Source organism: Myotis yumanensis, unplaced genomic scaffold (genome assembly GCF_028538775.1).
Source record: "Myotis yumanensis isolate MYYU_CA2020_CCGP unplaced genomic scaffold, mMyoYum1.0.hap1 SCAF_8, whole genome shotgun sequence".
NCBI classification, from domain to species: Eukaryota; Metazoa; Chordata; class Mammalia; order Chiroptera; family Vespertilionidae; genus Myotis; species Myotis yumanensis.
In genome coordinates this window covers 29,536,982-29,563,839 of record NW_027223759.1, presented here as the reverse complement: position 1 = coordinate 29,563,839, position 26,858 = coordinate 29,536,982, and the positions used below count along the sequence as shown (strand labels likewise).

At 40.1% G+C, this 26,858-nt stretch overlaps 2 protein-coding genes across 9 annotated transcripts in view; one reads left to right on the top strand and one right to left on the bottom strand.

Annotated features, from left to right (window-relative positions):
• SP140 (SP140 nuclear body protein) overlaps positions 1-26,410 on the bottom strand; it is a 69,343-nt gene extending 42,933 nt beyond the window's left edge. For 2 of the 5 annotated variants that reach the window (XM_070422349.1, XM_070422354.1), the window contains exons 1-6: positions 25,358-25,540; positions 15,130-15,295; positions 14,269-14,437; positions 11,451-11,534; positions 9,519-9,668; positions 5,881-5,964 (exon numbers count right to left, since the gene is read on the bottom strand). In XM_070422349.1, coding sequence (XP_070278450.1) covers positions 5,881-5,964; positions 9,519-9,668; positions 11,451-11,534; positions 14,269-14,437; positions 15,130-15,295; positions 25,358-25,410 — 706 coding nt within the window. In that variant the 5' untranslated portion in view covers positions 25,411-25,540. Of the gene's footprint in view, positions 1-5,880; positions 5,965-9,518; positions 9,669-11,450; positions 11,535-14,268; positions 14,438-15,129; positions 15,296-25,357; positions 25,542-26,242 lie in introns of those variants that run through there. The other 3 variants (XM_070422350.1, XM_070422351.1, XM_070422352.1) reach the window with 3 other exon arrangements.
• Positions 25,620-26,858, top strand: part of SP110 (SP110 nuclear body protein) — a 34,663-nt gene continuing 33,424 nt past the window's right edge. For 2 of the 4 annotated variants that reach the window (XM_070422355.1, XM_070422357.1), the window contains exons 1-2: positions 25,620-25,722; positions 26,410-26,482. The gene's annotated coding sequence lies outside the window, so the exon portion shown is untranslated. Of the gene's footprint in view, positions 25,723-26,337; positions 26,483-26,858 lie in introns of all 4 variants that reach the window. The other 2 variants (XR_011472405.1, XM_070422356.1) reach the window with 2 other exon arrangements.

Genomic DNA, 26,858 nt, shown 5'->3' with positions numbered 1-26,858 from the left:
ATAATCTGGAATGCCCCATTCTGCAAAATTACCCAACCTAAAGGTTAACTTTGCTTCAGTAGTTTTCCTACAGATTGAGACTGACTCACTCATTATGGGGAAAAGTTCTCATTTTCTTTATCTTCCCTTCCTATTTTATTCTGTACGTTTTATCAAGATCTGCCTGTTTCTTTCTGCTGGTGTCTCTTGGAGCTTCTCTTCCTCTTGGTGTCTTTCTCTCCTTTCCTCTGCTCCTTTTGTCTCTTGCTTTCTGTGATACTGCTCTTTCTCTCCTACCCTTTGTCTCGCAATTGTTCTTTCTACCTTTCTCTCTCTCTCTCTAAAAAATAAAATAAAATAAAGTCTTCTCTGAGAGAGTCTGTTTTAAACAAGTTTTAACCAGACTAGAAAGGGTAATTGGATGGTAGTGGAACAAAAAGACTGTTTTAAAAGACATATGAGAAGGCTCAGAAATGAAAGAAAAATTTAACAATTAAAATGATTTGGAAAGAAGGTTTTTGCTATGTTGAATAGTGTAGGAGGCAAGTAATGAGGCTGGGGAAATAGGCAGTGGCTCATTGTAGATGACTCTGGATGCCGCTGAAATACTTACTTAATCTTCATCTATTAACAAGGTAAATACAAAAATAATACAATCTAATTTTTATTTTCAAATGTTCTCTCTAGCTAAAATGTAAAGAACTTATTTCGTGGGAGCAAGATTAGAAAGAGGAGATGAGCAGGTGGCTGCTGTTCTGAGAACCATGACTCAGATCTGGATTAGTGACTTGTGCATGGGGATGTGAGAGAAGGACAGGTGGGAGATATTCTGAAAATCAAATGACTAGGTTAAGCGGGACACGGGCATGTACTTGAGGGCAAGAGCAATCATGGTGACTCCTAGGTTTGAAAAACCATGGGACCATAATGATCCCTTACTGAGAGAAGAATGCTGAGCAGGGCTTAGGTCAGGGCTCAGATCTTTGCTATGGAATCATGTGCACTAATAAATGTTACAAAGAGAACTCTTTTAATAAATCCTGACAGCTGCAGAAAAAAATATATATTCCTAAAATATGAGAACCTAATATATTGCTTTGTTTAGAGTCTGACTATACAAGAGAATTTTAAAACATAAATACCAGACTTTTAAAAATATTTTATTGGTTTTTTACAGAGAGGAAGGAGAGGGATAGAGAGTTAGAAACATTGATGAGAGAGAAACATCGATCAGCTACCTCCTGCGCACTCCCCACTGGGGATGTGCCCGCAACCAAGGTACATGCCCTTGACTGGAATCGAACCTGGGACCCTTCAGTCCACAAGCTGACACTCTATCCACTGAGGCAAACTGGTTAGGGCCAGACTTTTATTTTGTCAGATTCAGTTCCTTTGCTAGATCCTTAAGCCAGCAATGCTGCTATTCAAATTCATATTTTGGAATTTCTGAGTTAGTCATAAAAATCAGTCTTATTTTGTATGTTTTACTTCTGTACTTTATTATTTCATGTTTTATTGATTTTAAAGGGAGAGAGAAAGAGAGAGAGAGAGAGAGAGAGAGAGAGAAGGAGAGGGAGTGAGGAAGAACAAAGATGGCGGCATAGGTAAACACTTGCACTTGCTGCCTCCCACAACCACATCAAAATTACAACTAAAATACAGAACAACTATCATCCAGAACCACGGGAAAGCTGGCTGAGTGGAAGCATTACAACTAGAGAGGTAAAGAAGAAAGTACACTGAGACTGGCTGGAGGTGCGGAGGCGTGGAACAGGTTGGTCTGACACCCAGGTGTGCTGCTTCTTTAATCGGAGGAGATGACCTCTGCAGAGGCTGCCTGGAGGAGCGAGGGATCCCAGCCCCACACCAGAGCCCCAGCCCAGGGTCCCAGAACTGGGGAAAGAAGTCCCTACCATCCTTAAGAACTACGGACTGTAAAAACCAGTGTGAATTGGGGCTGAGTGAACTGAATTTACAAGTTCCCACTTCCTCTGAGCTCCAGTGCTGGGCGAGGCTCTAGGGGACCCAGACACATATGGGGAGAAACTGGACTGTCTAGACAGGAACTTGGGGGTGGCCTTCTTCCAGGAGGAAGTGCTCAAAGCGGTCATTGTTCCCATGCTGGGACCTTTCTGATGCATGGCTGACTGGCAGCCATTTCTGTTTGCTCTGCCCTGGTGATTCCCTGAGACCCCACCCTACCCAATTTACAACCCCACCCCAGCTGTGAGCAGTGGCTTTTGTATATGAATGGACTGTCCTTGCTCAAGCAAAAAAACCTGTTAAACAAGCTGCAACTGGGTCAGGGAGCCCAAAACCTATCAATAAAAGGCCCAAAAACCAGCAACAGCACCAGCCTGCCTTGCTTCACAGCTGGGTCTCATCCGGCCACTTCCAAACCCGATACAAAGAGGAGGAATCTGCAGATCTCTCTGTAGCTCCTGCTGAATGGCCCCAGGCAGTAGCTGACTTTACATCTCCCTGGAGACCCAAGAGCCAGTGAACCAGTGGTCAGTGTGAGACCATACCAGATTACAACTCTTCACATCCATAAGCAACACACTCAAGGGGCAGACTCAGTGAGCACCAAAGCCCCACTGAAGCAAGTCCTGCTCCATAAGGGTGACTCCTGCACAGCAGCTCTCCCTCTGTAATTGCAGCTGGTCCCCACAGCCAACTGGCCTGGAAGTCAATTCCTCCCAGTAACACCAACAGCAATCAAAGCTCAACTACAACAAAACTGTGCACACAGCCCACAAAGGAGTGCACCAAGAGTGTCTACCTCAGGTGATTGGGGAGGCTGAGCCACTGGGTCTATAGGACACCTACTACACAGGGCCACTCTATCAACTCAAGGAGACTTAGCAGCTACCCAATACACAGAAACAAACACAGGGAAGCAGCCAAAATGCAGAGACAAAGAAACATGTCACAAATAAAAGAAATGGAAGAAAGCAAACTACTGGATATAGAATTCAAAATCCATTGTTATAAGGTTACTCAAGAATCTTCTAGAAACCTCTGAGGAACTTAGTGAGACTTTCAAGGATCTTAATGAGAATTCAAAAAAAAAAAAAAAGGAAAAGGACCAGTCAGAAATTAAGCATACACTGACCGAAATAAAGAATAATATACAGAGATTCAACAGAAGATTAGAGGATCCTGAGAATCAAATCAATAATTTGAAATAAGAGGAAGCAAAAAACACCCAAATAGAAGAGCAAAAAGAATCCAAATATATGAAGATAGTGTGAACTTCAAGTGTACCAACATCTGAATTATAGGGGTGCCAGAAGAGAGAGAGCAAGATACTGACAACCTATTTGAAGAAATAATGACAGAAAACTTCCCCTACCTGGTGAAAGAAATAGATTAACACGTCCAGGAAGTACAGAGAACCCCAAACAAGAGGAATCCAAAGAGGACCACACCAAGATACATCATAATTAAAATGCCCAGGGTAAAAGACAAAGAGAAAATCTTAAAAGCTGCAAGAGAAAAACAGTTAGTTACCTACAAAGGAGTGCCCATACAACTGTCAGTGATTTCTCTACAGAAACTATGCAAGCCAGAAAGGAGTGGCAATAAATATTCAAAGTGATGAATAGCAAGAATCTTCAACCAAAAATATTCTACCCAGCAAAGGTATCATTTGGAATTGAAGGTCAGATAAACAGTTTCACAGACAAGAAAAAGCTAAAGGCGTTCATCACCACCAAACCAGTATTATATGAAATGCTGAAGGAAGAAGAAGAAAAAGGTAAAGATAAATAATATGAACAATAAAGTGACAACAAATACATTTCTGTCAACAAGTTAATCTAAAAATTAAATGAATAAAAAATCTGATGAACAGAATAAACTGGTGAATGGAATAGAATCAGGGGCATGGAAATGAAACAGACTGATGATTCTCAGAGGAAAAGGACTGTAGGGGGTGTGTGAGAAGAGATTAGACAAAGATCTTATATGCATGTATGCATTACTTATGGACAAGACAATAGGTGGCGAGGGCCTGGGGTGGGGTGGGAACTGGGTGGAGGGAAGCTATGGGAGGAAAAAAAGAGGGACATCTATAATAATCTCAACAATAAAGATTGATTTTTAAAAAAGAAAAGGAGAGGGAGAGAGAGAGAAACATGGATAAGAGAGAACTCACTTCTGTACTTTAAATGAGCAAAAACTGTCCCCCTTTTCATCAATGCTATTATTCTGAATCAATTTTCCACTTTAAATCAACTAAATTATGAAAGGGAGAGAATTCATCAGGAATTTGAAAACTGAAGTTTTAGAAATATTTTGCATAAAGGCTGTATCATTGGAATTAGTGGGAAGCCTTACTTGTTATTTTGAGGCTACAGCAGTCATTTAGTGTTTATGATTAGATTAGGCTTACAGTCATACCTTATAACTCTTAACATCTCAAAAAAATAGTAAGTGAGAAGCTTTGAGTGCCGGCAAAGCCATTTTGTCACTCCATAAATCAACATTAAAAATAACGTTCCATTCCTCTATCTGTAAAACTTTCACATTTTTCTTTTCTCATATTTCTTTTAAATAAAATTCCTCTTTATTAGTCTATGTGCTTTCAGGTCTAGAATTGCCTCATTTAAGGTTCTTGAAAAAATTCAAGTGCAGATCTCTATCAAATCCCTGGTCCTCAGGTCCATGGGTAAATGGAATCTGAGATAACCTGGGTGGAGGTTTGGAATATTCAGAAAAAGCCAGTTGCAATCTGAGTATTTTGCAAGGGCAACTTTGATAATTAAGGACAGTTCCATCTGAAACCTCACAGCTAATGTGGTCGACTCCTGTACCCAAAGATGCTTATACCTCAAACCTACTATGTCCTAGTCCAGTGATGGCGAACCTATGACACGCGTGTCAGAGGTGACACGCGAACTTTTTTTTGGTTGATTTTTCTTTGTTAAATGGCATTTAAATATATAAAATAAATATCAAAAATGTAAATCTTTGTTTTACTATGGTTGCAAATATCAAAAAATTTCTATATGTGATATGGCACCAGAGTTAAGTTAGAGTTTTTCAAAATGCTGACACGCCGAGTTCAAAAGGTTCGCCATCACTGTCCTAGTCTGTGCCTCTCTTTCCATTATCCTCTTTCACTCTCAACATATTTTCCATTCATTTTCCTTTCATTCCTTTTCCACGTGTTGCCTTTGTACTTCTCCCCAACTTTCCTATTTCTTAGTATTTCTTTTCTTCTCCATCTCTCCCTTTCTAGATGTTTTTCTCTCAATTTTGATCTCTTATCATTGAACAATTTTTTTTTTTTTTGCTTATCTGTTCTATGGTGTCTTATACTTTTTCCTTTTTCATCTATCTATGACTTTACCTTGACTTTCTGTCTGCCAATACTGTTTTAACTTTTGTCTCTCCATGTGATTTAATCCTCCAGGTTCCCTTCTCTCATCATCTCCAAAAGTCTCCTCTTGGACTGTGACTACAAAACCAGGGACCTCCAACTGGACAGTTGCATAATGAGGGTTTCCCATGTGAAATTGACATGTCACATTATTTCAAAGGTACTCTAGATTGTTCTGGGAAGTTAACTGAAAATTATCCCCATCCCAACCTGGAATGGTAGAATTGCATGTTCTCTTTAAAAAACTGGATCCATTCATGTAATTTGTCATATATTGCTGTCTGTCTACCTTTTCTAATTTCTCTTTTTATGTATTTCATCAACAGATACTCTGTCTACTCAGAAGCTCAGATTCCTTTTCTCCTGGTCTCTCTCACATCTGTGGGCAGATAAGGACTTATAGGAAAAGTGGGACTGGCACAGGCCTAGAATAGGAAATAAAATGTCATCTTTGCTTCCATGAGGTCAAGAAAACAAAGATTTAATACTGAATTGATAAGTTAAATGATAGTTACCTTGTCCATCATGTGGCAGCAAGCTGGGTCTATCTTCTAACCCTCTTGCATTATTCATTTGGACAGGTGAGTGTTCACAGCACACTGAAGAGAGTAACAAGAAAATGACAGGACACAGTGATCAGAGAAGAGACCTCTGTGTGCTCAAGCTGAACTCTAATGTTCAAGCACCAAAGACTACACCCAACAGAGCCGTGTTCCCCTTTTTCACTAAGATGCACACTACTTGATCGAAAAACAGTTGTGTAACCAACATCACAGTCTACATTTGGAACATTTCAGGGGGTGGGTGGAGGTAAAAAAGGGTATAGGGGGATAAATGGTGATGGACGAAGACTTGAGTTGGGGTGGTGAACACACAATACAAATATACAGATAATGTTGCATAGAATTGTACACATGAAACCTATGTAATTTTATTAACCAATGAAACCCCAATGAATTCAATAAAAAGGTAAATAATTAAATAAATGAAGCAGGGTGGGGGTGAAGGAGAAAGGACCCTATGCTGTAAAGAACAAGCCTTGCCAAAAGAGTGGTCTGGTTCTTTGTCCTGGCTCTTGGAGGTAACTTCTAAACCCTTGGAAATTCCCAAGTGACAGACAGAAGTATCTTTGTTATTCATAGTGGGCTCCTTGGACCACACCTGATAGTTTATGTTAATAAGATGACTAAGGGTAGGGCCAGCCATACTAGATAGATTTTCTGTGTGGGTTGGCCACATTAGAAAGACTAACCATGTGAAGTGAGGTGGGGGCTAAAGATTCAATTCAACCCCAATTCAATCAATCATCCTATATAATAATATGCTAAGTGCCTGGTTGTCAGATTAGTCATTCAACCTATCAAAGTGTAATATGCTAACGATATGCTAAAGCCGCTCAACTGCTCGCTATGACATGCACTGACCACCAGGGGGCAGACACTCTGACTGGTAGGTTAGCTTGCTGCTGGTGTCCTGACTGAGCGAGATGGGCCAGACATGCCCTGGAGCCCTCCCACAGTCCCTCCCCGGCTAGCCAAACTTCCACATCCCTCCCTGGGCCTGATCATGCACCAGTGGGGTCCCTCGGTCTGGCCTGTGCCCTCTCGCACTCCGGGACTCCTTGGGGGATGTCAGAGAGCCTGTTTTGGCCTGACGGCAGAATGACCGGTCACTATGATGTGCACTGACCACCAGGAGGCAGACGCTCAATGCAGGAGCTGCCCCATGGTGGTCAGTGCGTTCCCACAGGGGGAGCGCCACTCAGCTGGAAGCCGGGCTCACAGCTGGTGAGCACAGTGGCGGTGGCAGGAGCCTCTCCCTCTTCTGCAGCAGTTGGAAATCCCCTGAGGGCTCCCAGACTGTGAGAGGGCACAAGCCGGGCTGAGGGACCCTTCCCCCCCCCGAGTACACAAATTTTGTGCACCGGGCCTCTAGTACTTATATAATAAAGCCCTAATAAAAACTCTGAATACCAAACTGTGGGTGAGCTTCCTGAATTGATAATATGCATGGAATATTGTTGGCAATCTTCTGTGTGCATGGTTACACATCAATGTCATGTGGGTAATGCATCTTGAGAAAAATGGAAGCTTTGAAGTTGGAACCCTTTGGAGGCCTCCCAGACTAATTGTTGGCTAATTTTAATGTATCTTTTTCCTGTAATAAATGTAACTGTGAGTATAGTTTGAATTGCTTCTTATTCTCACCAACATGTGGTGTTTTCAGTCTATTTAACTTTAACATTTCTGGTGAATAAATTATAGTTTGTTGTGGTTTTAAATTTGCACTTACCTAATGATTAATGACATAGTATACTTTATGTTCTTGTTGGTCATGTTATAGCTTCTGCATAAAGTGTCTGTTCAAGTCTTTGGCCTATTTTTTGAATTAGTGGTGTGTCTTTTTATTATTTGTTCATAGGAGTTTTTTAAATATTCCGGGTAAAACCTTTTGTCAGGTATGTACATTGTACATATTTTCTCATTCTCTCAACATGCCTTTCTTTTTTTTAATGATGTCTTTGGATAGCAAAAGTTTTTAGTCTTGATGAAGTCCAATTTACCAAGTTTTTATTTTACAACCCATGTCTTTTGTGTCCTGTATAACAAAATTTTGTCTAGTTAAGTTGCAAAGATACTCTCCTGTGTTTTCTTCTAGAACAGTGATGGCAAACCTTTTGAGCTCGGCGTGTCAGCATTTTGAAAAACCCTAACTTTGCCGAAACCGGTTTGGCTCAGTGGATAGAGCGTCAGCCTGCGGACTGAAAGGTCCTGGGTTCGATTCCGGTCAAGGGCATGTACCTGGGTTGTGGGCACATCCCCAGTGGGGAGTGTGCAGGAGGCAGCTGATCGATGTTTCTCTCTCATCGATGTTTCTAGCTCTCTATCTCTCTCCCTTCCTCTCTGTCAAAAATCAATAAAATATATTTTAAAAATTTAAAAAAAAAAAAAAAAGAAAAAAAAAAGAAAAACCCTAACTTAGCTCTGGTGCCGTGTCACATATAGAAATTTTTTGATATTTGCAACCATAGTAAAACAAAGACTTATATTTTTGATATTTATTTTATATATTTAAATGCCATTTAACAAAGAAAAATCAACCAAAAAAATGAGTTTGCGTGTCACCTCTGACACGGGTGTCATAGGTTTGCTATCACTGTTGTAGAAGCTTCATAGTTTTAGCCTTGACTTTTAGATTTGTGATCCAACATGAATTATCTTTTGTGAATGGTGTGAAATAGGAGTGAAGGTTCATTTTTCCATGTTTGCTCTGCTTCTTTTCAGTCTTTTTACAGCTCATTCTACTTTTCTCCATTTCTCACAATTTTAGTTCTAGTCAGGCTCCCATTGCTGCCTCTGCCTGAGAAACAATTTGTGCATCCTTAGTTATGAGGGCTTCTCTATCCTTGGCACTCCTATCACTTTGTGTTTTTGCCTCTGTCTTCCCCAAGGAGGCTTCCAACTCTTTCCCCTTTGTCTCTAGTTTTTCCCTTTCAGCTCCCTCTATGCTATTTGAGCATCCTACCTTTTCTGTCTCTTTGTGCTTTTCCTCCTCTCTCCTTTCCCATATAAACTGGAGACATTTTTGGTAAATACATCTCCTTACATTAGACTCTGGACTACTCTTCTGCCCTATTTCAGGGTCCTTGGGACCTCCTTTCTGAATTATAACCACACTAGAGGCTCAATGCACGAAGATTTGTGCAAGAACGGGTCTTCCTTCCCCTGGCTGCTGGAACCGCCTTCACTAGAGCCCCAGCTGCCTTTCTGCCTTTGTTTGGGCCTGGAGCCACCTTTCTGCCTTCCCACACTGACCAGAGGCCCAGAGCCACCTTTCTGCCTTTGTTCCTCTGCCTTCCCACACTGCCCAGAGGCCCGGAGCAGCTGGGGCAGTGTGGGACATCTGCATCGTTGCCATGGCAACAATGCAAGCATCCCACCCCGCCCCCAGCCAATTGGTGCCTGCATATGCAAATTAACCCACCATCTTTGTTAACCCACTACTCCTGATTGGCTTGTGGGCATCGTGAAGGTATGGTCAGTTTGCATCTTTCTCTTTTATTAACGTAGATGACACAGCCCTTTCCCTCTCCCCATATGTACTAGATTCACTCAAAATCATCCAGGTGAATGTTGGACTGAGTCAACCTTACCTATCTGTTGAGATTCTTGGGCAGGTTCATTTGTCATTTCCTGGGTTTGTATTGAAGTATTTAGGTCATGAGATGAATCTTCTTCCTTTATACTCATTTGCTGTCCATCACTGAGATACTCTGAGATTCCAGCTCCAGGTAGGGCTTCAGCTGGATCACATTAGGAGTATTGAAGAATTTGTTTTCTCTAAACCTCTTTTACTCTACTAATATCTACTACTAATCCCTCCACCACCCCATTCTCCTTTCCCCTACCCTAGTAGTAGATGACTCTCTAAGCATACTTTTGATATATTTTGTACTTTTTAATGTACACTTTATACTCTTAGAAATTTGTCTGTATTCAAAATAAGTATGATTATTAAAATAAATCCAAATTTTATATAAATATATTAATACAGTTAAAAATGAATAATACCTGAGGTGTCCATCCAAATTAAAGAATACATATTAAATGGCAAAGCTGACTATATTCTTATGGTTTTTCTTACATTGACTATTTCCAAGGGAAAATATCAACATTTAACAAATAAATAAATTTATTGTAGACCATTTGGCCTAAGAATGACCTTTTCTTGGGCTTTAAAGCTGTTTCACTCACTGCTACTCTAGCCTGAAAAATAATTTTTTCTTCAGTGGGTGTCTGAGAAAAGAAATCTCAAAGTGTAGAGCACTGACTAAATATCTAGTTGTTGCAGTCAGGTATACATTATAATAACAGTAGTAAACACAGAGCAATTACTTTGTGCCATGAATTATTGGGCTCCTTTGTGCCAAAAATGACTAAGTGCTTTGTGTAAAATAAGTCATTTAATTCTTACAACAATATTATTTTAGATACAGATACAGATTTACAGGTGAGGCTATTCGAACACAGAAATTAAGTAACTTGCCCAAGTAAGCAAATGGTACAGCCAAGATTTAAGCCTGGCACTGGGGTCTCAGATTCTTTGCTCTCAATCAGTGTGGAGAGGAAGGTCTGAGTCCTAGATAGCCCAATTCCTATTTATCTGACATGCACACAGCACTAACTATCCTCCCTCACATTTCACTTCTTCTCCTGAAAAATAGGAATAATGAGCCCCCTATGATAGCATTGTTATGAGGATTAAGAGAGATGCTACATATAAAGATATATCTGGGCTATAGTGACTTTGCTATAGTGACATTAATAATTTTCAGTATTAATGTCTTATGCATTATAATTTAATGATTAATTATTAGTAATAATACAAATGAAAGGGTGATTAAAAAGTTAGAATTGGTGGTTATTGGTTACAATTGTACATAATTCATATGTGAGCATTAAACGAGTTGATCCATATGAAGTGCTGACCTTATACCTAGTGGTCCATAAAAGTTAAGTGCTGTTACTACCATCATTGTTAAAATTCTTACTGCCCTTTATTCTCTTCTCCCCTTTTTACTCCTTTCCTTTTTCCTCTCTTCTTTTCTACACGGCACAACTCCTTCTACTTTCTCTTCTACACACAATTACTACTCACTCTCTTCCTCTATTTTCCTATATTATTAGGCATATTTACAACAGTAGCTTCTTTTGACATACCAAAGCCTTCTTATTTGGACATGTTACAAAGGACCAAACCCTTACTCCTTCCCAGATCCACTGAATTCCTAACTCACAAATACTGCAGTCAGTTCTTCCCTTAATTCTGCCTTTTGTTCAGAGTAAGATCTCTCTTGAGTGTATGTTCCAACTTCTTAGTTGTTACTTCTGTCTGAAATATTATTGGATTCCACGTCTGGTTGGTTAATTGGGAATCCATACAATACACCACTGCTCTGGCTTCCAATCTCCTTCTGCATCCCTTCCCCAGGGTATACTCTCCCCTCAGGAATGCAGTCTCCTGATCTGTGATCTCCTTTCCTCTTAGTAGATGAGAAAACATGTTTCTATCAAGTCATAATTACCTTGTTCATAGCTTTGTTGGCAGTTGAGCATCCGTGTTGTTTCTTCATCATCAGTAGCTTGGTCATGGAATATATCATGAAGCACTGAGAAGAGGAAAGAAAAGGCAATTATAGGTCTCTGGCAGTGACCAGGGGATGCATCTCACAGTTGCACATCCAAGTACATTCTGGACTCCAGTAATTCAGAGGGAATCTTTCAGCTCTCAGGGAACCCTGGGATTTTGTGGGTATCACACAACCTGTGATTTTATGTTGTTCCTGGAATCCTATAGCTGTTCCACACAGAGATGCACCTCTCAAGGTTTAAAAATGATGGACAGTGGACAAGTTGTAAATCAGGGTTAAACCCCTTCAGAATAATCATAGAATGGTGAAAGCCAATTTAAAATAAATAATGTGTTTTGTAAATTCTACATACATTAGGAATAGAGAAGAAGCACAGGTATTTCCTTAGGAGAAATGTAATGTTTATAGTGAAATAGACCTACTTTAAAAAAAAAAAGCCCCTACATCTTTAAGGATAGAGAATTTAAAAGGAAGGAAGGAAAGAAGGAAGGAAGGAAGGAAGGAAGGAAGGAAGGAAGGAAGGAAGGAAGGAAGGAAGGAAAGAAGGAAGGGAGGGAGGGAGGGAGGGAGGGAGGGAGGGAGGGAGGGAGGGAGGGAGGAAGGAAGGAAGGAAGGAAGGAAGGAAGGAAGGAAGGAAGGAAGGAGATCTTGGGACAGAGAAGATTATCTGGTTACAAAGAAAGAGACATAAAACTAAAAAGAAACTAGAACTTCCCCACGGTGGAATGAGTGGGAGGAATCCAGGAAACAAAAGGAAGATACTTTCTCTAAGGCACAAATAAGAATAATATTTTTCTTTTCTAATTATTATTAATTTTCACCTGAGGTTATCTTTCTATTAATTTTGAGAGAAAGAGAGAGAGAGAGAGAAACATCAAACACTGATGTGAGAGAGAAACATAGTTAGGTTGCCTTCCTTATGTGCTCAATTGGGATTGAGCCCATAAACTTTTTGTTGTACAGGATGATGCTCCGACAAACTGAGCCACCTGGTCAGGGCAGGAATGAATATTTTCTGAGAGGCACAAACCGGAAGTGAATATAGCACAGCTGTGCCAGTGACCCAGGAAGTGGTAACAAGAAGTTCAAGAAACCAGTCCAGGCACTGCACTTCAAAGATGTATGCTGAGATAACTCAGAAAACAGATGAAAAAAAGCAAGACTTCCAAGACATGAAGAAAAACACCCAAGAAATACAGAAAGATGCTGGCCTAGAAGGACAGGTGACTGGAGCAGACTTTCTAGGTACAAACCCCACTGGGGGATCAGGGCCCTAGTGAGGGGATGAAGGTGGAAATTTCCTACCAGAACAACAGATGCATTTGCCACACCAAGGACATGTTGACTTCATGTCCAAGCAAAGTCTGGAGGAGGACATGCCATATAAATGCTGTAGGGTCTAGAGAACATAAAGGGAGACCCCAAGCACAGGCATTTCAAAAATGAGGGGTCTTCTCTACACCTGCACGCCACCCTTCTAAAAGCTTGGGGTTTGGGCTGAAGACCCACAGCTCCCATGTACATCTGGGCCTGGGAGGTACCAGCAGCAACCTACTCTGGGGGCAAGTGGGCAGCTGCACTGGGCCAGGCAGTGAGCAGTGTAGCCATATCCCTGCTAGAGAACCCCAGGAACTTACATGTGTGATGTGGGTGCTGGGGCCAAGGTAGTGGTAACCCCACAATCCATGGAAAGAATTACACACCCTAAGATGTAGGGAGTAAAGGAAACTGCCATTTTGTTTATATACCCATGATCCAGGGACATGCTTAAAATTTGTAACAAAGTATTTGATTTCTTCAATCCTTTCTCTGACTGAGATATATCATAGTGTGAAAATGAGGTGGTTCTTATTATCAAGATATGGCTTCCACAAATCAACACATCCATTCTTTATACTGACTTCTTTTACTTTTTCTCTTTAAAAATCTTCATTACCTCTTTATTTCTTTCCTTGGCACAGAGTGTTGGACCCTCAAAAATTCTTTCCAACTTTCCTTTTCAGAATTAGCCTCCTAACACTCTTTCCTATGTTCTATTTATTTAGCCAGAGAATACTTTAAGTTTCTTTTGCATTTTGTAGCTTTTCACATGCTGCCCCTCCCTATGTATGGGTATGTGCTGATGGACTCTTGTGACTTCTCCAATCTTTGTTTTGAGAAGTTAGTAAAGGTCTGAATTTAAGTACAACTTTTCTAATACAAAGGAAACCTTTTCATTTTTTAACATTTCTGAAAATATCAGAGAGGGTTTCCTTCTTTCTTATAAAGGAGCATAATTCATATCTTCTGCCCATACAGTAGAGACTCAAATACTGTGGTTTTTAACACCAAATTCAAGCCATGACTGAGGAATCATTTATGGGATTTCTTGGTTAACCTTTGTCACCCCACTATGTGTGAGCTCCATGAGAACACAGGTATGTGTTTTCTTCAACTTATGCTTACCGTGTAGTAGTTACTCAAAATAATTATCAAATATATATATATATATATATATATATATATATATATATATAGAGAGAGAGAGAGAGAGAGAGAGAGAGAGAGAGAGACTTGTTGTTCCATTGGTTGATTTTTGTATGTTCTCTGCCCAGGGATGGAACCCATAACCTTGGTATATTGGGATGACGTACTAAGCAACTGAACTACCCAACCAGGACAACTGTCAGATATTAATGAAGAGTGGATGAATAAATGAATCAGTGAATGAAATGGACTTGAATCCCCAAAATTCATTGAAAATTATAATTACCATTTTGGAAGCTTCTGAAAATCTCAAGTAAATCAGGATAAGCCTTCAGGTTAACTGTGCTGAACAAGGCATTCAGAACTGTCATGTCAAATTTCTTCTCCAGTTCACTGAGAACATTATATGCCACTCTCTCCATGGGGACCAGATTTCTACAAGCTTCTTGAAAACGCTGAAAAATATTGAAAGGACAATTTTATAAATATGCATTTACAGGTTAGAGAATATTCATATTATAAATAAACTATTTGTTCTCTTGGAAAATATTAGAATGTCACATACATTTAGATGACTCTTTAAATATTCCCCACTAGAAAAATACACTTATTTTTGTGAACCTGATTCTCTAACATTGGTGTACACTTGAGAGAGCTATTTTGAAGAACAAAAGTGGTTTCAAATGGAATATTCTGTGGGGGCTCTAAGAGTCTTGCCAGAATGCTTCAAGAGTTGGCCTGACGTAATGAGTGGCTATTTTGGTGTCTAGACAATACCTCACTGCCCTCCATTGGCCTGAAGTTTCCAGGAAACCAGACAACCACTCTTCCCTGCTCTGGACCTGGCCAAAGGGCAAAGAAAATTCACAAACAGAGAGAAGGCTTTTCTTCAATAAAACTAAGATTCTCTGTACCTATGGAGCATTCCCATTCCAATCCTGCCAAATCTCCATCCCATGCCCCTCCACCAACACTTACTACAGGAGAGGGAATGCTTTCTGTGGTGCTGCTTCTCCTGTCATCTCCTAAAGTATAAGATGATGAAGGTCCACACTCACAGGGAGCCCCTTAGCCTGTCCATCGCGTCCCAAATTTTCTAATAATACAGTGAGGGGCTGTTTATCAGGAGGAAAGCCCCTTCACTTACATTATACATCCGTTCAGAGATAAAGCCACGGTCTCGGAGGCCCATAAGAAAAGGAAATGGCTTCGTTATTGCACTTGCAATCTCCACCTTATTTTCCTTGAAGAGCCTAAAAATGAACTCATAGAAAACCTGCTCCTCTGGATTCTGGTCCTCTGGGCTCTGGTCCCTGAGAAACAAAGACACGATGTAAAAATAGACATTGGGTTTCTTTTTTATTTTTAAATTTAAATTATTTATTGTTGAAAGTATTACATATGTCTCCTTTTTCCCCCATCGACCTCTCCCTGGCCACTCCCACCCACCCCCACCCCCCAGCACATGCCCTCATCCCCCTAATCTATGTCCATTGGTTATGCTTATATGCATGCATACAAGTCCTTTGGTTGATATCTTACCTCCCTAGACATTGGGTTTCTAGGAGGCTTGTGGTAGGCTAGAAGATTTTAGACTTGAAAGATAGTTAATGGAGAGCCAACACATGTAAAATAGTGTTCTTGTGAAGAGACCAGAATAAATGGAATTTACTTATTTAGAGAATAATCAAAGGTGCAATAGAAGAAAGCACTGAGCTTAAGAGAGACTTGTATATAGAAAAGTGAAAGAGTTCACCCTGTGCCAATCAAAACTACTACAAAAAGACTTTCACCCAAACCCTCTACAGAAGACAAGGAATTTTTTAAAAGTTAAACTTTTTACAGAAATTAATATGATATTGTAATGTGCTGGAGGCTAAGACCAGCAGGTCATAATTATGCAAGAAGTCCTTCAGAAGGCTGATGGACCTTGGGACTTTGATATTCAGCAGAGATGAAAATCTGCATATTATTATCTGCAGCTGGCTGAACAGCTGAAGGTAATTCCCCTAACCTGATAATCCTTTATTGTTTACCAAACCTTACCATTGATGTGTGTTTGCTTTGCTAAAGGGCAAATGTGTATTCCAGTAAATAAAAAGCCATGGGTCCAGAGATTCAGTGAGCTTCTCTAATAGAGGCTTCTCTACTGGCTTCCCCCAATGTCTTCCAAATTTATATTTCTTGTCTAGTCTCTTCATTTATGTCGCAGCCCCTTCTCCAGCTTTCTGAACCCTTTCTGCAACAGGTTGCGGCAATAATGGTTGATTTTACATGTCAACTAGGAGAGTATTTGGGGACAAGACTAACATTTAAGTTGGTAAACTTTGTATAAGCAGTTTGTCCTCCCTAATGTGGGTTGGCCTCATCCAATCAGTTGAAAGCATGAATAGAACCAAAAGACCAGCCTCCCTGGGTAAGAAGAAATCCTCCAGCAGACTGCTTTCAGATCGAAATGCACTAACAGCTCTACTGACCCACACTGAATATTTTGGATTTGCCAGCCTCCATATTGTGTGAGCCAACTCCTTGTAATACATATTTCAAATCTTTCTCTCTCTCTCTCTCTCTCTCTCTCTCTCTCTCTCTCTTTCTCAGAAAATTGTGACTAATACAAATATAAAACAAAAAAGGTTATAAAAATTTAAAAACTGTGAACAATCAAAAAGGGGTGGGGAGGGTTCTAAGGAAAGCCACCTCACAGGGTGATCTGAACATAAATTCCTACTGGGCAAATCATGGTGCATAGTCATGCCCAAGACATATAATTTCTTTACTAAAAAGTTTATCTTTGCCTTAAGCAAGCCCTGTCCATTGTTTCTGTGTTCAAAGGTTAACATACCTTTGAAATACGAGAATAATACTCTTTTCAGATCCCTAAGAGGAATAACTACATTAAAAAGTACATTTAAATGTATGCTTAGAGGTATAACTACTCAAGAGAGCAAATGGTCTTGTTGCCTGTATACCACCCTCATTCACTGTAAATGTTAAATGTTAACTATCTTACATCCACCAAAGTAAAAGAAGTATATCTCTCCATTTTACATTTTACTCAATCATTTGGATTTCCCGTCTTGCTTTCTCTGTCTCCTTAATCTATCAACAATGGACATCATGCACTCTTCTTCCTCCTTTGATTTCAAATGTACAAAAATAAATGAAGGCTGCAAAACTGCCATTCTGTGAGAATTTTATTAATTAGTTAAGAGCTTGCTTCTGGGCATGTCCTCAATTTGGGTCAAATAAACTCTAATAGGTCTGTATAGCCTTGCACATTCTTACATTGACAATATCCTGGGACTGTGCAAGACCCTTTCACGTGTCATCAAAGTAAAAACTGTTTTCAGCCCTATCTGGTATAGTTCAGTGGATAGAGCATCCACCTGTGAACAGAAGGGTCCTGGGTTCAATTCTGGTCAAGGGCATGTACCTTGGTTGCAGGCTCCTCCCTGACCCTGGTCCAAGCTCGTGCAGAAGGCAACCAATAGATGTGTTTCTCTCATATCAATATTTCTCTCTGTCTTTCCCTCTCTCTTCCACTCTCTGTAAAAAATCAATGGAAAATATCCTTGGATGAGGATTAAAAAAAACCTGTTTTCACAATAATACAAATATATATTTACCCTATATTTACCCTTCTTGTCTCTCACACTCTGACAAATGTCAAGTGGAATTTTCCAGAGAATACATGGCCTATGATAACACAACAGATTGAATTCAGAAGCAGACAGTAAAATCTGTCTTCCACTGAACTAGCTACTAAAGAGACTTGTAAAAGTGTAAAACATTGCTATCTTTTAAATAAAATTTATTTTATTTTGAAAAACATACTTTCAAAAAATGTGCCATTTTCATAAAATATGTTATTTATGTTAGCAGGTAATGAGTTCATTACTATTTTTAATGAATAAATAAATATGTTTTAAGTGTTCAAAGTTTTAATTTCTATGTGGTAAATATCAGTGGTTATAACCCACATGAACAAAAGCTAGCTCCTTAGGGCTCTCAGTGATATGGAAGTATACACAGGGATCTTGAATCCAAAGAATTTGAGAAGCACTGTTTTAGAAAGAGAGAATATAATAGTAAAATCATAATAATTTTAATGTAAAACATCAGATTATATTTAAAAATTTTAATTGATTGGGGCAATTAAAAAATTCAGTTAAATGACTTATTTCAAACCATAGTAAACTCAAATGCTATGGTTCACATTTGATGCTATCAATTAGAGAAATATATATCTGAGAATTAATTAGAAAACTTAAGGGTAACAAATAGCACCAAAAATGAGACTATAAATCTTACAAAAAATAAAAGTAAAGAAGCCCTAGCTGATTTGTCTCAGTGGATAGAGCATCAGCCTGCAGACTGAAGGATCAATGTTAGATTCTGGTCAGGGATAGGTATCTCAGTTGCAGGCTCAATCCTTAGCCACAGTCGGAGTGCTTGGGGTGCGTGGGGGAGGCAACTAATCAATGTGTCTCTCTCTGTCTCTCCCCTCCCTTCCACTTTCTCTAAAAATCAATGGAAAAATATCCTCAGGTGAGGATTAACAACAACAACAAAAATAGTGAAGAAAATATACTCTATTGTTTTTAATCAGAAAAAAAACAAAGAAGCATAAGATATAAAAAGTGCAAAACATTTATAAGCAGGGAGATATATGTCATTAAAAATAGATTAAATTACCATCTTAAGGTACAATGGCCAAAATAGAATATAACTAGAAAAGATGCAACAAAAACAAAGTGACATTAAAAATTTTAAACTGAAAAAGATGGGCAAGTAACATTAGACAAATGCAAACAAGATTGAAAGCAAAATTAACAATATTTATATTTTCAAAGTAAAATTTAAGACCATGAATAGACAAATTTTTCATGGTGATTAAAAACCACTTTACATTCTATCCTTAACTCCTAAAGTGTTTACACACACACACACACGCACACACACACAGGATATGTTTCACAAATTAGAAAAATATATTTATATCAATTATTTGGCCTTGAATTAAGTGAAATAAATAATATGGAGAAAATTAACAGTTACATGTTCTGGCTGTAAAATCATATTACAACAAGATCAAATTTTAAAACAAAAAGAATATGTTTTTAAAGAAAAAAACTAAACATATTGAGATTTTAAAAGTACACTAGCCTTTTGGTTTCAGCCCTGACATGCAAATACTTTGGAAGCCATCGCTTTCATCCTCATGGAAAGAAAAAGTCAACAAACTAAAAATCAATGACTTGTCATGTACCTAGCAGAAAATCCAGGTCACAGGGCAAACTGCCACCCCAAATCTGTATTGAATGCAAATTTGGAGAATCACATAAAATATCAGCTGCCTGAACCAGAAGTAACTAGATCCATAAACCAAAGAAACACTTAAATGGTAAGTTTGATGAATTGCTGGAGACTGACTATTGACTTATATGACAGTGAGAACCTTTTGTCAGTTTTACCCCCAGGAACCTCACCAGTTATTCTTGGCGAAGTGCTAAGAAAAATCCCCTGAGTTTCTGGCATGAGGATGAGAAAACAAAACCTTTGAAACAACCAGAGCATTCTCCATAACAAAGGCCTACTCTCCAGGGAAAACACTTTACCCAGACTTATCTGACCTGGGGGAAGGGCAGTTTCCAAAATTAAGACCTTTCTAGACTTTCAGTATCATCCAAATGATGCATGGTAAAGGGATACAGTTATGAAATCATTCTAAAATGTACAGTCCAGGGACACAATTCCACTAAAACACTGAGATTTAATCATAACATTATAGAATGCTTTCCCTCCCAATACCTTACTGCTACACCAATAGGGTTCCAGTAAATAACTGGATTATAGCTGAAAAGGCTGCAAGGCCAGATTTAAGAAAGAGTTCCCAGAGAATAAAAATTTTAAAAAGTAGGAGAGACAACAACAAGAACACTGGAAGACTTTGAAGCCTCTGCCTCTGATAGTTGAAACAAATATTAACCATGACCCATTTGCTAGCCAAATTAACATAAAACCTCAAATTAGTCACTTATTTGCCTTAGTTCCTATTACCTGATACATCACATCTTGCTTTCAAAAAAATTATAAGGCATGCAAAAGTCTGAAAAGACAAAGAAATCATCAAAACCAGACTCAGAGATGAAAGGTTTTCAAATTATCAAACAAGAATTTAAAATAACTATGACTAATTAAAATGTTAAGAGCTTTAATGGAAAAAGCAAAAAACATGCAAGAGCAGAGGGTGAAGTAAGCAAAGAGATGGAAACTCAAAGATATAATAAAAAAAGAAAATGCTAGGAATCAAAAATACTACAACAGAAAAAAAGAAGGCCCTTGATGGGCTCATCAGCAGATTAGACATGACCAAGGAATGAATCAGTGAGTTAGAGATATGCCAATGGAAACTTCTCAAAATAAAAGACAAAGAGAAAAAATATAAGGAGGGGGGGACAAAACACACTATCTAAGAATGATGAAACAATCTAAAAAAGTATAATAGGTGTGTAAGTTGGATACTAGGGGATAAAAGAGAAATCAGAAGAAATGGTTCAAGTAGTAATTGCTAATTTTTTTTCAAATTTAATGATAGACAACAAACCGCAGAGTCAGGAACCTCAGTAAATATCAAACTGGATAAATGCCAAATAATCTATACCAAGTCTTTTCATATTCAAACTGCAGAAGGCAAAGACAAAGAAAATTATTAAAAGAATCCAAAAGGATGAGGAGAAAAAAATCTTATCTATGGAAGAACAAGGATAAAACTTACATCAGATTTCTCATCAGAAGCTGTGCAAGAAAGTGAAAATAAATAGTTGAGGTGATGAAAAAACAACACCAATCTAAAAATTTTTATTCTTTGAAATTAACCTTCAAAGTGGTAGAGAAATATTTTCTCAAACAAGCACTGAGGTAATTCTTTTCTTGAAGAAATACTCAAAAATAAGTTTTTTTAGAAAGTTCTATAGGCAGAAGAAAAATTATATGGATCAGAAACTCAGATCTACATAAAGAAAGGAAGACTCTTAGAAAGAAATTAATGTAGGTACAATAATTTTTTCCTATTACAAACTGATCTAATAGATAACTGTTTGTTCAAAGTAATAACAGATATGTGATTACAGCATATGAATAAGTGAAATGACTGGTAGTAGTGTTATAAAGGACAGGAGGGACGGATTTGTTACATCCTATTATAAGATACATGCACTAACCATGAAGCAGTACACTATATTTAAAATGGATATAGCTAGTTGTAAATATTTATTGCAAACTCTAGGGAAAGCAATAAAAATGTTTTAAATGAAGTATAATTGATATGCTGAAAGATGAGAAAATGGAATCATAAAATGCTCAATTAAAACAAAAACAAAAAAGGGAAAAACAAATAGAAACAAATACAATGAATAGGAAACAGTTATAAAATTATAGGTATTAATCCAACAACATGAATAATCACTTTAAATGTGAATGGTCTAAATATACTGATTAAAACATAGACTTTGACAGAGAAAAAAGACAACATCCAACTATATGCTGTTTATAAGCAAGTCACTTTAAATACAAAAACACAGATAGGTTAAAAGTGAAGGGATGAAGAAAGATATACCATGCCAACATTAATCAAAGGAAATCTGTAGTAGCTATATTAATTTCAGACTAAGCAGACTTCAGAACAAGTATAATTGTCAGAGATAGGAAGGGCATTATATAATGTCTAGAGGCCCGGTGCATAAAATTTGTGCATGGGGGTGGGGGGGTGGTCCCCCTCAGCCCAGCCTACACCCTCTCCAATCCAGGACTTCTTGGGGGATGTCCGACAGCCTAAACTGGCAGTTGGACATCCTTCTCACAATCCAGGACCACTGGCTCCTAACTGCTCACCTGCCTGCCTGCCTGATCACCCCTAACTGCCCCCCCTGACAGCCTGATCAACCCTAACTGCCTCTGCCTGCCAGCCTGCTACCCCTAACTTCCCCCCTTGCCGACCTGGTCGCACCCAATTGCTGCCCCTGCTGGCCTGGTTGCCCCAAGTAGCCTGCTATTCAGTCATTTGGCCATCCCTCACTAACCTCCCTGCCGGCCTTGGTTGCCCATGCAGGCTGTGGTTCGGTTGTCTGTCCAGTTGTTTCAGTCGTGACAGTCCCTGGCTTTTTATATATTAGGACTAGAGGCATGGTGCAAGAATTCATGCATCAGGGAGATCCCTCAGCCTGGCCTTTGGGATCTGGCCAAAACTGGCTCTCCAACATCCCCTAAGGGATCCCAGATTGCAAGAGGCACAGGCCAGGCTAAGGGACCCCACCAGTGCACGATCAGGGCCAGGGAGAGACGCGGGAGGTTGGCCAGCCGGGGAGGGACTACAGGAGGGCTCCAGGGAATGTCTGGCCCATCTCCCTCAGTACCAATCAGCCAGACCCCAGCAGCCAGCTAACCTACCAGTTGAAGCATCTGCCCCCTGATGGTCAGTGCACGTCATAGTGAGCAGTTGAGCGGCTTTAGCATATCATTAGCATATTACACTCTGATTGGTTGAACAGCCGACCAGTCGACCAGACACTTGGCATATTAGGCTTTTATTTTATAGGATAAAGGTTGGCAATCCTTAATGTGTATACAATTTTAAAAGTAGCATTGACTTCCAGTCAAGATGGTGGCATTGGTATACAGAACTAGCATCCTTTTACAACCACATCAAAATTACAACTAAACTATACAGAACAATCATCATTCAGAACCACCTGAAATCTAACTAAATGGAAGTCCTACAACTAGGGAATTAAAGAAGAAGCCATATTGAGACTAGTAGGAGGGGGCAGAAATGCAGAATGGGCTGGTCCCATCCACATGTGGCAGATAACAATTAGGTGGCTACTTTTTCTGAGACCTACCCCACAGAGCTGTCAGTCACCATTTCCCCCATCCTGGTGATTTCCTGAGATCCTGCCCTACCCAACCTCTGAGCCTACCAAAGCTGTTTCCAGGAGCTTTTCCATACCAATGGCCTGTCTTGGCTTATGCTTCAGACTTTCTTAAACTTTCCCAAACAAGCAGCACCTGGCTTCCATGTGCCCAGTACCTCTTGTTAAGTTGCCCTAGGCCCAGCACTAGTGGCAGCCAGCTTTAGTTCATAGCTTGGTCTCTCCTGGGCACCTCCAAGACCAGCACAACTAGCAAACATCTGCAGACCTTTATGTAGCTATGCCAGGTGACCCCAGAGCCAGTACATTTAGTCGGCAGCTTCAAACCACATTGAACTACCACCCACTATTGACACACTCAAGGGATGGATTCAGCAAGCACCAGAGCCCTGCACAGCTGATCATCCACAACGGTTGCAGCTAGTCCTTGAAACCGATCAGCCTGGGGGTAAATCTCTCTCATTGATGTATCAACAGCAATAAAGGTTCAACTACAACAGGACGTGGTACACAGCCCACAATGGGGTTGCACCTGGAGGCCCAGCTCAGGTGAACCTGGAGGTTGTGTCCCTGGACCCTATAGGACAACTACTAAATTAGGCCACTCTATCAAGCTCAGGAGACATAGCAGCTCTACCTAATACATAGAAACAAACACAGAACTGCTAAAATAAGGACACAAAGAAACACGTCCAAAATGAAAGGACAGAACAAAACTCCAGAAAAAGTACTAAACAAAATGGAGGCAAGCAATCTACTAGATGCAGAGTTCAAAACACTGGTTAAAAGGATGCTCAATGATCTTAGGGAAAGTGTATATGAACTTAGAGAGAACTTCAACAGCATAAAAAAGGACATGCAAACCATAAGAAAGAATCAATCACAAATGACTCAGTGTCTGTCGTGTCTGTCCCTCCCCCCAACTAACTGAAATGAAGATTAATTTACAGGAAATCAACAGTACAGTAGATGAAGTGAATAATCAAAACAGTGATTTGGAATATAAGGAAGCAAAAAACACCCAATCAGAACAACAAAAAGAAAAAATACATTCCAAAAAAATAAGGACAGTGTAAGGAGTCTCTGGGACAACTTAAAGTGTACCACCTAAAGAAACTAAAGGGGGGAAAAGTGAAATATAAGCTTAATGGAAGCAGTAGAAAAGGAATCATAAAAGTTTGAGTAGAACTCAATGAAATTGAAAACAGGAAAACATTAGAGAAAATCAATAAAACCAAAAGATAATTTTTTAGAAAAAAAATTCAATAAAATTGACAAACTTCTAGCCAGGCTAACACAGAAAAACAGAGAAGGAAAATTATTAATAACAGAAACAAATAAATCACTATTCATCCCATGGATATTAAAAGGATAATTCAGAAATAATATGGACAACTATGTCTACAAATTTGGTAAAAAATGAAATGGACAAATTCCTTAAAAGACACACACTACCAAAACTCAACAGAAAAAAACAGATCATCTGAATAGGCCTATATCTGTTAAAGGAATTGGATCAATAATTAATAGCCCCTCTCCAAAAGAAAGCACCAGGTCCAGATGGTATCACTAGTGAATTCCACCAAACCATCTCAACTACAATCTCTTCCAGAAAATGGAAGCAGGGGCAACACCTCCTCAATGATTTTATGAGGCCAGCATTACCCCTGACCTCACTTCTCAGTGCCTTTCTTTTCCTGCCTGAAGGCCAAAGGCTGACTGGACTACTAGCTCTACTCACTCATCTTCAAATGTCATGGGAGCAGGTGGAGGAGTGGTGGTCAGGACATGCTCTCTGCTGCCAGGAGAGATTGTGCTGGGTGTTCAGGACCCACCACACTGCATGAGTTTCCATAAATTATACATTTAGTTTTTACCAACAAGAACATATTGATGTATTTATCTTGCATTTTTAAAATTATTTTTTAATCGTGCATTTTAAAAGAATATTTGCTTCCTTCTCTAACCAGATGGGTATTACATCCTAGAATTAAAAGAAAAAAAGCAACACATGCTCCCCGCGTGATTATATTAGTCCCTGTTGGGCACCACCTATTTTCAGTTCCTCTTATCAATGTTCAGAGGCACTAGATCGACTCTCGGGCTCCAAATAAAACTGGTTCCCAACTACCTGGAAACTGGAAAAAGTTTGACAACACTCAGGCATTTGACTGGGATGTTAATTTTTCTAAAAAGACCTTTTTTGGACAGAGCTGGGGTGGGGATAGAGGAGGCATGGGGAAAATGAGAGGGTTCGGGATGTGAGAAAAGGAAATATGTGAGTTATGTGGCCTTAAATTTTCCCACTTTAATTTTAAAAACCGAATATGCTCATTTGTAATCTCCTTCTCTTGCATACCTGTAGAATGAGGCTGGGTAGACAGAAGTAACAAGAGTAGATGCCCACCTTACCAGAAATGAAGGACAGAAGACACCAGGACTGACCTGCAGTTGAGATCACAGTCTCCACCTGCCATCTGCTGGCCCCGCTGGGCCATGGCGCTGGCCTAGGATCGCCCTCGGTTAGGCTTTCCCTGACTGTCTTCCCACAGCTCTAGGGAGAACAGCTGTCCATTGAAGGATCTTTCAGGCGCGGCACCCAAAGGGTAAAAGAAAAGTGAAAAGGCCGATCAGCGTCTGTCCTGTCTGCCGCGTCTGTCCCTCCCCCCAACCTCTGAGGGCGTTCTCAGTTCCTCAGTTCCGGGGAGGAGGAGCATGGCCAGATCTAGGAGGAAGACAGGGGGCCACTCGTTTACCCAAAGGAAAGAAGGCAGGGGAGCCTAATTCAAAGGAATCAAAGTTGTTCTGAGGTGAGGCAGTAACTTTGTATGGGGACTAAGTGTGCTTGGCATTTGTCCCTTCCCCTTGCTGAGGTGGCTTGAGAAAGAAAAGGGACGGCTGGCCTAGCAGAGCAGGGAGCCTGGGACTGGAGGAGGTAAGGCCAGTGTTAGGACACCGGGCTGGGGACAGCCCCAATGCTCAGGGTTATATAGTGTGTTATAAGCATTTCTGAGCTGCCTCACTTCCCCTTTAATTTCTTGTTTGTTTTTTTAAACTTTGATGGTTTCCAGTAAATGTACTCAGTTGTGTGACTATCACCATCACCACAATCCAGTTGTAGAACATTTTCATTACCCAAAAAGTAGAGAAAGACAAGTCATGGGAAATAGAGGTGGGTAGGGAAGCAGACCCCCCATGGCTTCTCAGATCCCCAGGACCCTGGGGTTGGACCCCTACATCTCCTCCCCTCTGCTCCCCCTCCCAGACTGGACTGGATGGGGAACACCCCACCACCACTAGCAGCAACCCCAGGTACCCTCGTAATCTCACCAGTTTCTGGGGGTGGAGTGAAGCTGCAAGTTCAGCCTTCAGCTTCTTGCACAAACTGCTCACGATACTTTCACTTTTCTTTCCTGGGAAGCCAGGCCCTCCCTGCTGCCTGTGCCAAGCACAGACTTCCTGCCTCACCCGCTGGTATCTCCCTGCTTGTCTTCCAGTCTTCCAGGAGCGACCGCTGGCTGGCCCCTGCACCACAGAAGGGAAGGAGCCGGTGGAAAACCCAACATCCAGGTGGGTTGTTCACTTAGCTGCTTTGTTCGTTTTGGGTGATTGGGCTTTTAAGTTTCATTTCCTGGCAGCAGCTGCAGGATGAAACTCCACTGCGTAAACTGTGCTGCTCACTCTCTGTAAAACTGTGTTTTCCAAGGAGATAGAGAGTGTGTGGGATTTAATAGGAGACTACTGGACAGGGGGACGGACAGAAGGGCAGCACACACACACCTCAACTCTTTCTTCCCTAAATTCTAGCCTGTGGTTGTGGGTGAGACAAGATTTGCTCGCCACCGTGCTCATCCACGCTCTGTGATCCTGCACTCTGCCCCAAATGGCAACTCATTAATTATCCACTGTGCCAGTGACTCGAGGTAGTTGGGAAGGAGGGAGAAAG